Consider the following 12,733-nt stretch of genomic DNA (forward strand, 5'->3'; position numbering starts at 1 on the left):
TCCTCACCCGACCCCGGCGAGTGGTCTCTACATCCAGAGGTCTTCGCGCAACTCTGTGACCTCTGGGGCATTCCGGACATGGACCTCTTCGCGTCACGGCACAATCGGAAGATCCTTCCTTTTGTGTCCAAGTTCCGGGACCCTCAGGCTCTGGCCGTGGACGCCCTAGTGATTCCTTGGGCTGGGTTTGCCCTACCCTATCTGTTCCCTCCCCTTCCGCTCCTTCCCAGGGTGCTGAGGAAGCTCAAAGCAGAGGACGTCCCCGCCATTCTGGTAGCTCCAGATTGGCCCCGAAGGTCGTGGTACGCCGACATAGTCAGGCTCCTGGACGACGCTCCACTGCGCCTTCCGCTCCGTCCGGACCTGCTCTCTCAGGGTCCTCTTTGCCAACCCAATTTACAGTCGCTGCATTTGAAGGCATGGCGGTTGAGGTCGCAGTCTTGAGGGCCAGCGGGTTCTATTCCCAAGTCATTCGCACCATGCTCAAGGCTCGTAAGCCCTCCTCCGCAAGAATTTACCACCGCACTTGGCGGTCTTATTTTCGTTGGTGTGAAGCTCAGGACTTCTCCCCGGTAACCTTCTCGGTTCCCCGTCTTCTCTCCTTCTTGCAGTCGGGGTTGGAACTGGGGTTGTCTCTCAGTTCACTTAAAGGTCAGGTTTCGGCCCTTGCTGTTCTTTTCCAGCGGCCCCTGGCTTCTAATTCTCATGTCCTGACCTTCCTTCAAGGAGTGGCGCACGCTGTTCCTCCTTATCGGTCACCCTCTCCCCCTTGGGACTTGAATTTGGTTCTGAGTGCCCTTCAGGGTGCTCCATTTGAGCCCCTTAGAGGTGTCTCTCCGCCTCCTTTCTTGGAAGGTGGCGTTTCTTGTTGCTATCACCTCCATCCGGAGGGTGTCTGAATTGGCAGCTCTTTCCTGCCGATCTCCGTTTCTGATGATCCACCAGGACAAGGTTGTTTTCCGGCCAGATCCTTCCTTTTTGCCTAAGGTGGTTTTGGCCTTTCATCTCAATGAGGACATTGTCCTCCCGTCCTTTTGTCCTGCTCCTTCTCATCCTAGGGAGCGCTTACTACACAAGCTGGATGTAGTTTGGGCTGTTCGGTCTTATCTCTCCATCACTTCTTCGTTTCGTCAGTGTGATTCCTTTTTCGTCCTCTCGGAAGGTCATTGCAAGGGACAACCTGCTTCCAAGGCCACCATTTCTAGGTGGATTCGGTCTGCCATTTCGGAAGCCTATCGCTGTAAGGGGAAGATTCCTCCTTTCAGGGTTGTGACTCATTCTACCCGTTCTGTTGGGGCATCTTGGGCTCTCCAGAATAGAGCCTCGGCCTCGTAGATTTGCAAGGCGGCTACCTGGTCGTCTTTGCACACTTTCTCGAGGTTTTACCGAGTCCATACTTTCGCATGAGCTGATGCTAGTTTGGGTCGTAAAGTGTTGCAGGTGGCAGTGGATCGGCCGTCTTCCTGACTCTTTCTCAAAGGATCCATTGAGGGACACAGCTCCCGCCCTTTTTGGGATTTCCTTTGGTTCTCTGTCCGAGGGTGTGTTCAGTTATGTTTTTTTTCTTCTGGTCCTCGGACCCCAATGGATCCTTCGAGAAAGAGATTTTACGGTAAGTAAACAAAAATCTCCTTTTTTCCTCCTTTTTTTGGTTTATTTCCAATACACACAAAGTGAATAAACATGTGTATAGCAAAACATGTGTTACTGCAATCCTTTTCTGTGAGAAATACATAACTTTCTTACGGCCATGACTGTGTGTGTGTGTGTATATGTGTGTGTGTGTATGTATGTATATATATATGTGTATTTATTTATTTATAGAAATATATTGGTAGAGTATGCTGGATTTATGATGCAGTAAATGGCCAATATGGTCTCATAGATTAGGCATAGCGTATAGGTGCCTCCAGCTGTTGCAAAACTACAACTCCCCAACTGATTTTTTTCCTTTTTTATAAATGACGGACAGTTTAAGAATAGAGGGTACTGAAGTTTCTGCAGTGTCCATTCCAATTAAAATGGAATTAACTCTTCCAGCTTCATATTGTTTTTCTCTTATATGTATCTGAAAAATGAAGCAAATTCTTAAGTCTTGATTAAAAAAATCTTTTACTGCTTTGTGCTCCATTGCATACAATTATTATTACTTCTGTTAAATCACTGTATGATTTTCTCTTTCTGGTATTTAGGTTGAAAACTGGAACCCCCTTACAGACACTGTACCCATACACTCATGGATTCACCCCTGGCTGCCATTAATGCAGTCTCGTCTAGAGCCGCTGTTCTCTCCCATCAGAAACAAGCTGGCCAATGCCCTTCAGAAGTGGCACCCCAGCGACACCTCTGCCAAGCTCATCCTGCAGCCCTGGAGAGATGTCTTTACCCCCGGATCGTGGGAAGCCTTCATGGTGAAAAATATTGCACCCAAATTGGGTAAGATAATGTGCAACACATCTAATAGACTTTTAATTTTTAAATGGAGTTATCAAGGAATCGAAAAGCAGAGCTAATTTCTTTCACAAAACGCTCCCTGACAGTCTCCAGGTTGGGTGTGGTACTGCAGCTCCTTTCCATTGAAGTGAATGGAGCCAAGTTGTAATACCACGCCCAACCTGGAGACAGACGTGGAGCTGTTTTTGAAAGAAATTAGCTCTGTTTTTTGATTCCTGAATAACCCCTTTAAAGCCCAGATAAGTGGTGTCTTACATGTAACAAGTTCTCAATGACTACTTCTGGATGGGTTCTGGATTGTGGGACTATTAACCCCCTAACCGGTCTCCGCTCCCTGCAAGGAGACTTTGAACCCCCGCACGAAGTGGTGGTCAACGGGTATGGGAGAGCCAGAGATACACGCCATCAGACACTTATCCAAAGGGATAAATTGTCATACACTACAGTACTCCTTCACATAGTCAATGATGCCTGTGACTACAACTCAGGAAACACCGTCCGAAACTAACCATTCACTTTAAAGGGGTACTCCGGTGGAAAACATTTTTTTTTCTTTTTTTAAATCAACTGGTGCTAGAAAGTTAAACAGATTTGTAAATGACTTCTATTAAAAAACATCTTTATCCTTCCAGTACTTTTTAGCAGCTGTATGCTACAGAGGAAATTCTTTTCTTTCGAATTTCTTTTTTGTCTTGTCCACAGTGCTCTCTGCTGACACCTCTGTCCGTGTCAGGAACTGTCCAGAGCAGCAGCTCTGGACAGTTCCTGATACGGGCATCAGGTGTCAGCAGAGAGCACGGTGGACAAGGCGAAAAAGAAATTCAAAAAGAAAAGAATTTCCTCTGTACCATACAGCTGCTAAAAATTATTGGAAGGGTGTAAAGCTTTTTTAATAGAAGTAATTTACAAATCTGTTTAAAGGGGTACTCCGCCCCTAGACATCTTATCCCCTATCCAAAGGATAGGGGATAAGATGTCAGATCGCCGGGGTCCCGCTGCTGGGGACGCCGGGGATCGCTCTGCATGTAATGACGGGCAATACAGGGGCCGGAGCATCGTTACGTCACGGCTCCGCCCCTCCTGACATCACGGCCCGCCCCCGTCAATACAAGTCTATGGGAGGGGGCGTGGCGGTCGTCACGCCCCCTGCCATAGACTTGCATTAAGGGGACGGGCCGTGATGTCATGAGGGGCAGAGCCGTGACGTCACTCTGCTCCGGCCCCTGTATCACCCGTCATTACGCACAGAGCGAACTCGCTCTGTGCAGTAATGATGGAGGGGTGCCGCAGTGGCGATCCCCTGGGCTCCCCAGCAGCGGGACCGCGGCGATCTAACATCTTATCCACTATCCTTTGGGTAGGGGATAAGATGCCAGGGGCGGAGTACCCCTTTAAAGGGGTATTCCAGGCCAAAACTTTTTTTTTATATATCAACTGGCTCCGGAAAGTTAAATAGATTTGTAAATTACTTCTATTAAAAAATCTTAATCCTTCCAATAGTTATTAGCTTCTGAAGTTGAGTTGTTGTTTTCTGTCTAACGGCTCTCTGATGACTCACTTCCTGGGAGCTGTGCAGCTCCTATGGGGATATTCTCCCATCATGCACAGCTCCCGGGACGTGACATCATCATTGAGCAGTTAGACAGAAAACTTCAGAAGCTAATAACTATTGGAAGGATTAAGAAGTAATTTACAAATCTGTTTAACTTTCTGGAGCCAGTCTATATATATATAAAAAGGTTTTGCCTGGAATACCCCTTTAACTTTCTGGCACCAGTTCATTTAAAAAAATAATTTCCCACTGGAGTACCCCTTTAACTGCAATACCTTACTCTACCACTACTAATAGTACACCATATGCCACAGTCCTATCAATCAGCTGATCAATAGGGGTCTGTCTGGGACCCCTATTGTCTGTACAGCTGGTTTAGCACTGTGTTTCATACAGTATTTTTCCCCTGCAAATTCCCAATATCACAAGAAGCGTGAAAGGAAGAAAAACAAGCGGAGCAACACTGTGTGGTCCGCACTGGACCCTTCATCAGGCATGGTCATATGACCATGTGCGAGCCTGAAATCCTTTACGTAGTGCTGTATACAGATCCTCTGTGGTCTTATTTTCTTTATATCATTATTTAAAGGGGTACTCCCATGGAATTTTTTTTTTTTTTTTTTTAAATCAACTGGTGCCAGAAAGTTAAACAGATTTGTAAATTACTTCTATTAAAATATCTTAATCCTTCCAGTACTTTTTAGGGGCTGTATACTACAGAAGAAATGCTTTTCTTTTTAGATTTCTCTTCTGTCATGCCCACAGTGCTCTCTGCTGACCTCTGCTGTCCACTTTAGGAACTGTCCAGAGCAGGAGAAAATCCCCATAGCAAACATATGCTGCTCTGGACAGTTCCTAAAATGGACAGCAGAGGTCAGCCTGCCTGCCTTCAACAATCAATGTTCTTATTAGTTTTAACCCTTATCGTGGTGTGAGGAGAGTATATACAACAACCCATGATCTCCGGGCTGGCAGGGGTGGTGTCCGGAAGCTTGGAGCTTCCGTGTTCCTGATGTCACACCACGCCCCCTCCAGTCGTGCCTATGGGCAGGGGCGTGAGGGCTTGTAGGTAGCCATCACGTGGCAGCAGTAGTCACCAGTCATCCGGCATGGAGCGAAGTTCGCTCTGTACACCGGATGACTGGGGTGCCGCAGCGGAGATCACAGGGGTTCCTAGCGGCGGGATCCCCGCGATTACACATCCTAGATGTTTTTCTGGCGTAGTACCCCTTTAACTAGTGGAAGCGCTGAGCAAAAGATCCAATTTTTCTTGCCATATCAATATCACAAGAAGGACCATCTGTATTCCATCTACTAAAGCAGTGTTTCCCAACCTGTGTGCCTCCAGCTGTTGCAAACCTACAACTCCCAGCATGCCCGGACAGCCGTTGTAAATTATTTCTATTAAAAATTCTTAATCCTTCCAGTACTTATTAGCAGCTGCACAGTGCTCTCTGCTGACATCTCTGTCCATTTTAGGAACTGTCCAGAGCAGCATATGTTTGCTATGGAGATTTTCTCCTACACTGGACAGTTCTTAAAATGTACAGAGATGTCAGCAGAGAGCACTGTGTTTAAAAAAGAAAATAATTTTTTCTCTGTAGTATTCAGCAGCTAATAAGTACTGGAAGGATTAAGATTTTTTTAATAGAAGTCATTTACAAATCTGTTTAACTTTCTGGCACCAGTTGATAAAAAAAAAAAAAATAATAATTCCACCGGAGTACCCCTTTGAACAGATTTGTAAATGACTTCTATTAAAAAATCTTAATCCTTCCAGTAATTATCAGCTACTGAAGTTGAGTTGTTCTTTTCTGTCTAATTGCTCTCTGATGACACCTGTCTCGGGAGCTGTCCAGACTAGGAGAAAATCCCCATAGCAAACCTCTTATTCTCCGGAGAGTTCCTGTGAAAGACACAGGTGTCAGCAGAGAGCACTGTTGTCAGACACGAAAGGACAACTCAACTTCAGCAGCTGATAACTATTGCAAGGATTAAGATTTTTTTTTTAGCAGTAATTTACAAATCTGTATAACTTTCTGGAGCCAGTTGATCTAAAAAAAAAAAAAAATTTTTCCTGGAATTCCCCTTTAAGATTTTTTAATAGAAGTAATTTACAAATCTGTTTAACTTTCTGGCACCAGTTGGCTTTAAAAACATATTTTTTTCCGGAGTACCCCTTTAACATAAAATGTCCACATTAGGAATAGAGTAAAGGGGCTGTCTGACTATAAAGGGAAGATGCGATCGGATTGCTTGTTGAACCTTCGTAAACTAATGTCGCTGTCGTTCCCTCTCTCGCAGGTATGTGTCTCGGAGAATTTGTCATTAATCCGCACCAGCAGCACATGGACGTGTTCCACTGGGTGATGGACTGGGAGGGGATGATCTCGCTGTCGAGCCTGGTAGGACTCCTGGAGAAACATTTCTTTCCAAAATGGCTCCAGGTAAGTGGATTATATATATATATATGTCTGGATGTACTTCAAAGGTGCCGACGCATGCAGTAAATGGGGCAAATGCTGAAATGCACCATATGTTCTGTATTAACACTATACAGTGGTCCCTCAAGTTACAATATTAATTGGTTCCAGGACGACCATTGTATGTTGAAACCATTGTATGTTGAGACCAGAACTCTATGGAAACCTGGTAATTGGTTCTAAAGGCCCCAAATGTCATCCAAAAATAGGAAAAAGTGAGAATTAAAGAAAAATAAGTATATAATTAATATAGATAAAGCAAATCCTTACATATAAAAGTAATAAAGATCTGCTGGGAGCTGTAAATCACTGTCTATGTCAGTGTTTCCCAAGCAGGGAGCCTCCAGCTGTTGCAAAACTACAACTCCCAGCATGCCCGGACAGCCAAAGGCTGTCCGGGCATGCTGGGAGGTGTAGTTTTGCAACAGCTGGGGGCACCCTGCTTGGGAAACACTGGTCTATGTAGAGGACAGATAAAAATGTAACATGGAGCCGTCCTCACCTGGTGTCCAAAGGAGCAGGTAACCCTGGGACAGGTAGAGAGTACAGAACATGTAATACCTCCCTGTACTGTAGGGGGCGCTATCAGACACCAGTCAGTGCATACACTTCAGTAATACAGGTAAAGAGTACAGAACATGTAATACCTCCCTGTACTGTAGGGGGCGCTACCAGACACCAGTCAGTGCATACACTTCAGTAATACAGGTAAAGAGTAATACAGAACATGTAATACCTCCCTGTACTGTAGGGGGCGCTACCAGACACCAGTCAGTGCATACACTTCAGTAATACAGGTAAAGAGTACAGAACATGTAATACCTCCCTGTACTGTAGGGGGCGCTACCAGACACCAGTCAGTGCATACACTTCAGTAATACAGGTGTTTTACCAGTGAATGCCCATTCTGATTGGTCAGTTCCTCCGGCCATTGACATGTCTCGCAGATCTGGACTGTCTGTAGCATTGTATGTGGAGTCTGGTTTCAACTTACAATGGTCCAGAAAAGACCATTGTATGTTGAAACTATTGTATGTTGAGGCCATTGTAAGTTGAGGGATCACTGTATGCCAGTGTTTCCCAACCATGGTGCCTCCAGCTGTTGCAAAACTACGACTCCCAGCATGCCCTGGACAGCCAATGGCTGTTTTATTTATAATTTTTTTTTTTTTTTTTTGCTTATATAGTGCAGCATACGCTGCTATTAGAGAATATAGAGGTTCTTGTGTATGCCTTGTGCTTACCAGTTGTAGCTGATGTGGCAGGCGCGTGAGTTTACAGCCATACTAATTCCAAATTATTTTCTCATCCTGCCCACATTGCAGCCACTACCCTCCAGACCCCTTCTGGCTTTGCAGAGAGAGAGGGGGGCTGGAGGGTAAAGACTGCAATTCACCTAATGAAACATCCTCTGGTTAGACTCCAATAACCAGAAGCCTAAACTGCTTGGTGTCAGTTCACACTACGTGCAGTTATGTGTTTTTTTTTTGTTTTTTTTTAGGATTACCACAAGGAGAAAGTGATTTAACCTATAATGACAATTGAAGTTTTTTTGGCTGTGTTTACATGTTGCCATTTTGCCAAATTTTTTGGGTGCATGCACACCACATTTTTGCTTTACAGTTCCCGTATATGGTTTCAAGTTAAAACCGTACGGAACCGTATAGAAAACCGTATGCATTGACTTAACATAAACCGTATGTCAAACGCATCATCCAGTTTAGTCCGTTTTGCGTCTTGTACGGTTTTGTCCGTTTTTTTTTTTACCCGTACCCAAAACCGTAGACTACCACGTTTTTTGGTCCGGGTGGAAAATCGTATTAAACCGTATACGTTTTTTTTTAACATGGGAGTCAATGGAAACCGTACAAAACCGTATGTGTGTACAGTTCCATCCGGTTTTCACCATTCGGTTTTTGACTTTGCACAGTTTTTTTTCTTGGAATTTAAATCAAACAAGTGAAACTTTATTCAAAATGGAGTGAAAAGTTAAAAACATATATGTTTGTTTCTTAAAAAAACGGATGCAACCAGACACCATTTTTCAAACAGTATACATTTTTTAACCGTATACGGGTTGAAATTTGTACACACGTTTTGATACAGTTTAGTCAGGTTTTGAGGAGTCCGTTTTTCATCCAAAACCTTATATGGGAACTGTATTGCAAAAACGTGGTGTGAATGCAGCCTTAGGGTGGGTTCACACTACGTTTTCTCCCATACGGGAGCGCATACGGCAGGGGGGAGCTAAAACCTCGCGCTCCCGGATGCCTTCGTATGCGCTCCCGTATGTCATTCATTTCAATGAGCCGACCGGAGTGAAACGTTCGGTCCGGTCGGCTCATTTTTGCGCCGTATGCGCTTTTACAACCGGACCTAAAACTGTGCTCAATTTCTGTAATTAGCACCATTTTTTGTAGTGATTTTGGGAAAGTCCCGGCAAACACAGAAACAAAACAGGCAAAAATGCAATGTGTGAACACAGCCTCGAGAGGTGTATAGTGATCCCATAGACATAGCAGCATTGGAAGTGAGGTGTATAACTACTATATATCCTGATCCCATAGATATAGCAGCAGCACTATACAGATAGAGCTGGAAGTGAGGTCTATAACTACTATATATCATGATCCCATAAAGATAGCAGCAGCAGTATATAGATAGAGCTAGAGGGGCGGTGCATTACAAGCAGCAGAATACAGATCTGAATGAAGAGGGGTCTGGGAACTACCAGGACAGTCTAATAGGTGATTATGTCCTCCTGGCCAAGCTTACACATTGACGGGGTTGTCCAGTAATAGAAAACCTTGCCTCTTTTTTTTTTTTTTCCTTTTCTTTGCAAAATAACAGCGCCACTACTGTCCGCAGGTTGTGCTGTGGTATTACGGCAGAGCTCCATTGAAGTGAATGGGACTGAGCTGCAGTACCACACACAACCTGTGGACAGAAGTGGCACTGTTTTTGCAAAACAAGCAGCGTTTTTCCAATACTGGACAACCCCTTTAAGCACCGTGATTTTCTGTAGATCAGGTTGGTGGTCACATGACCCAGTTACAGTGATGAAACAAATAAATTCATCGGCGCTGTTGGACTAATGATGGTGAGTGTGCATGATATAGGCACAAAAAATCTGGAGTGCTTCTTTAAAAATGGAAAGGCTAATGCATTGGTTACTGCACTGTATACACCCAGCTTTACATATGTGAATACAGGTTTAGATTGCTGTTTTTTTGTTGTTGTTTTTTTTAACTATTGTTCTTCGCCGCAGGTTTTATGCTCCTGGCTCAGCAATAATCCCAACTATGAGGAGATAACAAAGTGGTATCTGGGCTGGAAGTCCATGTTCTCTGACCAGATTTTAGCCCATCCTGGAATCAAGGACCGGTTCAATGAAGCGTTGGACATAATGAACAGAGCCGTTTCCTCTAATGTCGGTAAGTACCAAAGGCTTTGTGCAGGAGCCCCAATAGCTTTACTCTAGGACCTTATTGGGCTTCCGTCCAGGCCTAGGACAAAGCCAAACTGCAGAATCTACAGCAGTGTTTCCAATGCGACTCAGTTTCAACCAGGGTGACTCCAGCTGTTGCAAAACTACAGCCCCCAGCATGCCCGGACGTGCCCGTTGTCTAACATCTATGTGGTGTACAGAATCTCCCCTAGCCGATGTTGTTCTTCTTAGAGAGAACCCACCACCAGAGGAGTTTGGCTGCATATTAAAACATATGCACTCTCAGCTGAACAGAGAGTGCATGTGTATGGGGGGGGGGGGAGGGGGAGCTCTGAAAAAATAGCTGAGGTCAAAATGAGTATTCTGTTGACAGCTTTTGAAGATATGCACAGTCACACATGGGGGGAGATTCATCAAAACTGTATAGTGGTATTCATCAAAACTGAGTAGCGTTTGCACAGGTCGCTCCCCATATTGATTCTTCACTTTTAAGTACGATTTGTGCCTCCATCACAAAAAAATCGGGTGCCGATTTTATATATATATATATATATATATATATATATATATATATATATACATATACATATACAGCGGTCCCTCAACATACAATGGTAATTTGTTCCAAATGAACCATCGTTAGTTGAAACCATCGTATGTTGAGGGATCCGTGCAATGTAAAGTATAGGACATTATACTCGCCTGTCCCTCCAGACCGTCACCGCTGCCCTGGATGTCGCCGCCCATCGCTGTCGCTGCGTCCCCGGGGTGTCCCCGCCGCTCCGGACCATCTCTGCTGCCCGGAATCGTTGCTATTCATCGCCGTCATCACATCGCTACGCACACCGCTCCTATTGGATGACGGGACGGCGTGTTTGGCGATGTGATGACGACGGAGAGCGACGGCGATGCAGGGGATCCTGAAGAGGATGGTCCGGAGCGGCGGGGACAGGTGAATGATCATCACCGGACCACACGGGGCACCTTAAACGACTATCCGGCGGTAGCTGAAGCAGTCTGCTCTGCCCGATAGCCGTTTATGCGATGGCCACGACATACAAAAGCATCGTATGTTGATGCTGCCTCTGAGAGGCCATCGCATGTTGAAATGATCGTATGTCGGGGCCATCATAGGTCGGGGGGTCACTATATATATATATATATATATATATATATATATATATATATTTAGGCTCCATACATCATCAGGAGTTGTTGAGTGAGAGAAGGATCCAGCAGCTTTCCGCTTTCTCCCCCATTGAGAACACATGCTCAGCTTAGTCGAGTGTGCACATGTACGGGGGGGATTGGGAGAGAGAGCTGTCAGCCCTATGTCCAGCTTAAGTCTATAAAATCTATATCAGTGGTCTCCAAACTGTGGACCCTCCAGCTGTTGTAAAACTACAACTTCCAGCATGCCCGGACAGCCGCTGGCTGTCCGGGCATGCTGGGAGTTGTAGTTTTGCAACAATTGGATGTTAACAGTTTGGAGACCTCCTAGGCTCTAAATATTTTTATTTTTCCGAAAAAAACACATCTAGCAGTGAATGCTGAAAAGAGTAACGGTAGAATTAAAGTGTTGTGGAATTATTTTAAAAGTTTTAATAGTTTGGGGTCTGAGCGGTCAGAAGTCTGCGTTTTCTCCCTAGCTTCTGGTCACATGACCTGGACAGACTTACAATGTTAGTCTATGGGGCCGTCCAGGTTCTCCTGATCGGTCGGGGTCTGAACACTCAGACCCCGACCGATTTAAAAACTTTTTTTTAAAGTCACAGGTACGCTTTTAAAATATATTTTTACTTGTTTTATATTATTCACACATAAATAACCCATGTTCTGTGTTCCCCTCCCCTAGGTGCGTACATGCAGCCGGGTGCCCGGGAAAGCATCGCCTACCTGACCCAGACGGAGCGAAGAAAAGACTTCCAGTACGAAGCCATGCAGGAGCGGCGGGATGCGGAGAGCATCGCGCAGAGGGGCATCGGAGTCACCGCAGTACCCATGAACTTCAAGGACCTGATCCAGTCGAAGGCGGAGGAGCACAACATCGTCTTCATGCCCCTCATCGGCAAGCGGCACGAAGGGAAGCAGCTGTACAACTTCAACCGTATCGTCATCTACATAGACAGAGGCGTGGTGTACGTGCAGGGGGAGAAGACCTGGGTGCCCACCTCTCTGCAGAGCCTCATAGACATGGCCAAGTAGAGACGTGTCCACGTGGCTTCTCAGGACATTGTATATAATTCTGTACAGAATGAGAGACTATGGAAGGAAATAATTCATTTTACTACCATGCACTATAAAGGGGTTGTCCAGGAATAAAAAAAAGAGCTAATTCCCCCCCCCCCAAATAAAAAAAAAACAGTGCCACCCCTGTCCTTCCTCTGGTTGCATGTGGTATTACAACTTGCCTCTATTCGCTTCAATGAAACGGAGTTGCAATACCACTCACAACCTGAGGACAGGGGTGGCGCTGTTTTATGAAGGGAGAATAAATTACGGTAGCTCTGATTTTCTGTTCCTGGACAAACCCCTTTAAATAGAACCATTACCTTTTCCAAGGAGACTGCATTTCGCTTAATGACCAAGACCGTGTATATGAAGCAGTAGTTTCCCAACCTGTGCGCCTACAGCTGTTGCTAAACTACAACTCCAAGCGTGCACGGACATTTTATGGACAATTGGTCGCACTAATAAAGTAAAAAAAAAATAATAATAATAATAATTTTTTATAAATGCATAATTTGTGGGACATATTTTACTTAAATAGCTTCTAAAATGGGAGAAAATTCACCC

General features: G+C 45.0%; 1 protein-coding gene across 3 annotated transcripts in view; it reads left to right on the top strand.

The window, feature by feature from the left end:
* TFIP11 (tuftelin interacting protein 11) overlaps positions 1-12,733 on the top strand; it is a 75,978-nt gene extending 63,245 nt beyond the window's left edge. For all 3 annotated transcript variants that reach the window (XM_056527676.1, XM_056527675.1, XM_056527677.1), the window contains 4 exons: positions 2,193-2,436; positions 6,311-6,453; positions 9,758-9,923; positions 11,793-12,733. In XM_056527676.1, the coding sequence (XP_056383651.1) occupies positions 2,193-2,436; positions 6,311-6,453; positions 9,758-9,923; positions 11,793-12,142 (903 nt within the window). In that variant the 3' untranslated portion in view covers positions 12,143-12,733. The remainder of the gene's footprint in view (positions 1-2,192; positions 2,437-6,310; positions 6,454-9,757; positions 9,924-11,792) is intronic.

This window comes from Hyla sarda, chromosome 6 (assembly GCF_029499605.1).
Source record: "Hyla sarda isolate aHylSar1 chromosome 6, aHylSar1.hap1, whole genome shotgun sequence".
NCBI lineage: Eukaryota > Metazoa > Chordata > Amphibia > Anura > Hylidae > Hyla > Hyla sarda.